The 4603-nt window shown below is 38.8% G+C and overlaps 1 protein-coding gene across 1 annotated transcript; it reads left to right on the top strand.

The window, feature by feature from the left end:
• Positions 1-2754: 2754 nt before the first annotated feature.
• LOC141798284 (T-cell surface glycoprotein CD3 gamma chain) lies at positions 2755-4603 on the top strand. Its single transcript, XM_074680153.1, has 5 exons — positions 2755-2825; positions 3169-3399; positions 3521-3664; positions 4042-4106; positions 4214-4603. The coding sequence occupies exons 1-5, from the start codon at positions 2771-2773 to the stop codon at positions 4271-4273; spliced, it is 555 nt and encodes a 184-aa protein (XP_074536254.1). The 5' UTR covers positions 2755-2770; the 3' UTR covers positions 4274-4603.

Below are 4603 nucleotides of genomic sequence, written 5' to 3'. Positions count from 1 at the left end.
ACTTTCACTTTTAGAATTTGTATAAAATAGAAAAATGATCAGCAGCTGTTATATAAAGTCTCTAGTTTTCCTTCCATTCCACGCAAAGTTAACCCTGGACTAGAAGTGACACAAATTTCCATCACAAGATGAAATGTTAAAATGATGTACCAGCCCTAATTTTCCTAGAGTGCATTTGCGAAATTGGTGTTTTACTGTCAATATTTGAGCTTTATTGCCTTAAAATGAGCCAGAGGACAGTGGATAGAGTAGGAGACGACATGAGGCAAAGGACTCCAGGTAAGAATAGAAGCTGAGCCATCCTCAAGTGCCACCTCAAATCCTAAACTATGACAGTCATTTGCTGCTTTAAAATGAAATTGTAGCTCCATTTATTAAATCAAATCTTTTAATACTGTCATGTGTTTCCTGATTTTTTTGTGTTAGTGATCTGATCAGTCTTTGGTTTCCTTTTTGTCTTGATCCATGTCTTGTTCTTGTATTCCTCATGTGTGTTTCCTCCTTTTTTTTTCAGCTCTTGCTCTCTGTGTGTCTGGTTTATTTTTATCACCTGTCCTTGTTTGTCCTTCCTGTTGGACTGCATTTATTAGTTTCACATGTGTCTGTCACACTCCTTGTTAATTATCATGTAACATTGATTGCAATTTCCTTGCCTCTTGTTTACTGTCTCTTTTTTTAATTTCCGTGTTACAACATGAATTTACCCTGTCATACTTGGGGGCTTCCCCTGGGAATCCCGTGTTGGACATCACATCCCCATGAACTCTGGGTAATTCCCTCATGCAAAGTCTGCAAATGTTTCCACTAATGTTGCTAGGCACCGGCCTGTTGCTATGGCTGCCTTTTGCAGCAGCTCTCTCTTCTTTGTCTGTTTCTTGTAATTTTTTTTTGTCTCTTTTTCGTAATCTTTGTATTTGTAGTGGGTCATCACTTTGTATGGCTCATTGTTGGTCATGGACACCAACATTTTTGTGGCTTCAGTGATATTTTTACTACTATTTCTCCTGTGTTTGTCCGGAGATCCTTCATGTAACCATGGCTGCATTTTTTACATGTGAACTCAGCTGTTAGCAGTCTGTAGCATGTCAGTGCTAACTGGTGTAAGGCCTGATGTCTTCCCACAAGGTGAGAAGAAGGAGGTGAGGACGACGTGCTGGTTCTCAGGTGTGAGCTTAGAAGTGATGACATGGACCTGTCCTTCCATCCATCATTGTTGGAAACATAAGATCTATCTCCAATAGGACGGACAAGCTAGCCATGCTAACCCAGCAACAGAGGGAATGCCAGAGGGCAGAGTAGCATCATGCTATTCACAGACATGGCTAATGAAGCTAACATCAGACACAAACGCCATGTTGGAAGAACTTCACCTGCTGTGAGCAGACAGGATCCAGGAGACAGAGATGGAGCATGACTGAAGAAGCTTAGTCCTGGACCCTGTGGAGGTGGAGGCTGGCTGAACTGGAGAGTGATGGACAAGCTGTCAGCATCTATTTTCTTATGGACCTTTTTGCACTTTCTATACACTTTCTTACTTTTGTTTTGTTGATTGCGGCTGTGACTTCAATTTCGTTGTACTTGTTACAATGACAATAAAGTTCTATTCTATTCTATTCTATTCTATTCTATTCTATTCTATTCTATTCTATGTCCTCACAGATTCAGCAGGAACGTGCCTCAAAGTCAGTGTGCGTGTGAGTGTGGACATTAATAATCGACCATACTCTGGCCATCGTAGGCCAGTCTATCCCCCTGTTGGGCCACCTTAGTCAAAAAAGTCAGGACACACTCCTGTCTGCAAAACACACTTTAACTCACTTTGACATCAGGTCTCAAAATGTAAAAGTTGTTTTACCTTTAAGATATGCAATTACATCAAAACAAATCTTTGAGAGTCAACTCTTACTTTCTCTGGTAAAAACAATAGGCACCAATTCAAAATTGCAGTTTAAAAATATGTAATGTAAATGGCCCTTTAATGTCTTGTTTACACCAGATGAAGCCAGTTCAGTTTATCTATAGTTGTGGAGTTGATTAACTCATGTAGCAATGCATCTATTTATGACTCCCTCATTCATATTCTGGAAGACATCTTTGGCTGTTAGATTAAAAAACGAAATACAGAGAACACATATTGCTATAACTTAATGCAGAGCAAAAGTTATGTGATACGAAATGAAAAATATAAAAATAAACACCCAAGTACTTGAACTACAGGGGTAACAATGACAGAATCTACCAGCTGTAGAAAAACAAAAAGAAGCCTGCTGTAATGGAAAATGAGCCAATCACACTTACTTCCTGTGCACACACACACGCGCGCACACACTCACACACAGACAAAGACGCTGCGAGAAACGAGAGCTTTGAGTTTTGATAACAGGGATACAGCAACTTCTTCTTTCAAGGTGAGTTATTTTAAGGTGAGTTATTTTATTCAAATTTACTGTCAATGTGTGTTTGTATTTCCTGTTTATCTTAGACTGAACTGTTCACTGTTAACATTTCAAAGAAATTAAATAAGTGCTGTTCTTTGCATAAACTCAACTCACAATCCAAGTTTGTTTTGTTATTAAGCTAACTTTGGGAAAGAAAAAAATCGTTGTAAGATCATCGTCAGCGAGCTGATAAAATGAGCTGATAAAATGAGCTGATAAAATGAGCTGATTAAAATGGTTGACAGGGAGCAGAAAATGGCGGCTCACTTTTTGCTCACAGTGATCTGAAACTTCTCCGTTTGTAATCAACAGAACTCAGAGACATAAACACAATGAAACGCCCGATCCTTCTCCCTGCCTGTTTCCTGCTGCTCTGGACTCTGACGGGTACGTCTCAACCAGACAGTTTAGTTTAATGACATGAAATAAAAATGAGAGAACTCTCATCGTTTTCAAGCCAAGCCATTTTCAAATCTTTCAGAAATATTCTAGTTTTGTGGTTGCATTAAAGTGCATTTATAATGCATTGTCTTAGCTGACTGACAAGCATGCAGAATATTTGTCCACACCTGTTCAACCAAATTTTATCTCAGCTGTGACAGAGCTGATTTTTTTTTTCCACATTGGATTGGTACAAACATAAACCCATTTAAATGAATTTTAATGACAGAGTGTTGGGTTTATCTGATGAATTATTTTCAAAAATGTGATGCCTCTTTTTCTTTCACAGAAGGGCAAGACGGAAGTACTACTGCAAAAGAAACTGGCTCTGAGATAAAGGTGAAAACTATATCTGATGGCATTGAGCTGTCTTGTGGTGATGGCAACATAATGAGTTCCTCCAAAAAAGGAAGTGAAAAATCCTTAAAACTGACATACAAAGATGAAGACTCAGGAGAGTACACGTGTCTGACTGGCACAGCAAAAACACCTGGATCACAAATCTTTGTGAAATTTCGAAGTAAGTTCAGCAAAAATCAAACAAACAAAAAAAGCCTTGAGTCAATAGAATATCAGTTATAAATACTGTGTGTGTGTGTGTGTGTGTGTGTGTGTGTGTGTGTGTGTGTGTGTATTACTAGCCTGTGACAACTGTGTGGAGCTTGATGAAGCATCGATTGCAGGGCTTGTTGTTGGAAATGTGGTGGCCACGGTTGTTATCGGCGTGGCTGTCTACCTCATTGCTTCCCAGAGCCGGGTCAGTCCAGTCACCATGGAAAAGAAAAGTAAGTCTACATACTTACACAGTCTGACGCTCAGTCAGTCAAGAATTTTTTTTACTTATTTATTTACTTTTTTTTTTTTTAGAACAAACAACTTGTTTACTTGTTGCAATCCACTGACATTTTTGCAGTATCATAATTTAAATTTCAAAGAAAAAAAATTATGCATTCTTAGGAAACAGCTAGCCTGGCATAGCACAGAGGAACACGTTTGTTAGCGGACACAATATAAACAGCAGATATTCCCGGCCATGTCACTCTTTGACCTTCACATGTTTGTTCTTTGCCTTAAAGATACAGGATGTTACCAAAAATAATCAGTACTCTGAAATATTTACATTACCTTAAAGTGTCAGGAGTTAATAAACATGTTCTTCTAGGATCTGATAGACAGCACCTCATCCCAAATGAATCGAGCAACAGGGCCCCCAATGACCATTACCAGGTGAGTCAGAATGTGGAGGCCCCTCATATTTACATCTGTCAGAAAGGTTGGATTATAACTGATAACTTTTCTCTGTCTTTACTCCACTCCTTCAATTCTCTATTCAGCCTCTGAAAGGTGTTAAGAAGGACACGTACGACGTACTGACCAACACCAAGAGGAGATAGACGGACAGAAGCTTTGGCGTCTGCCTTCACCAAGCTTTGAAGAGACTCTGCATGAATCCAGGAGAGGACTGGAGAAAATGTAAATGCTTCTGTGTGATGCTGTCGCTCTCCACCTCATTTTGTTTTCCTGCCTGTAAAATGTTTCTCTGAACAACTTCCTGTTATGTTGCCTGTCACAGTTCTGAATTTTTTTTAGCTGTTATTATGACAATTGCAGTAAGATCAACTTGTGTGGCATTTCATAAAATTTCTGTAAATATTCTTTCTCATTTTGTTAGAAGAAAATTAAAAGTGGCCTTTTTTTCATCAGAGAGTAAGTAAACACAAAGT

The sequence above is a fragment of the Halichoeres trimaculatus genome, unplaced genomic scaffold (genome assembly GCF_033239565.1).
Source record: "Halichoeres trimaculatus isolate MK-OKI-2021-1 unplaced genomic scaffold, fHalTri1.1 fHalTri1_scaffold_9, whole genome shotgun sequence".
NCBI classification, from domain to species: Eukaryota; Metazoa; Chordata; class Actinopteri; order Labriformes; family Labridae; genus Halichoeres; species Halichoeres trimaculatus.
This window is presented reverse-complemented; position numbering and strand designations above follow the sequence as displayed.

Excerpts from the sequence above, each read along its gene's own strand:
- LOC141798284 (XM_074680153.1), top strand. The coding sequence starts at position 2,771 with ATGAAACGCCCGATCCTTCTCCCTGCCTGTTTCCTGCTGCTCTGGACT. Across the intron at positions 2,826-3,168 it reads GCTGCTCTGGACTCTGACGG|AAGGGCAAGACGGAAGTACT; the intron begins GTACGTCTCAAC and ends TTTCTTTCACAG. Across the intron at positions 4,107-4,213 it reads CCCCCAATGACCATTACCAG|CCTCTGAAAGGTGTTAAGAA; the intron begins GTGAGTCAGAAT and ends TTCTCTATTCAG.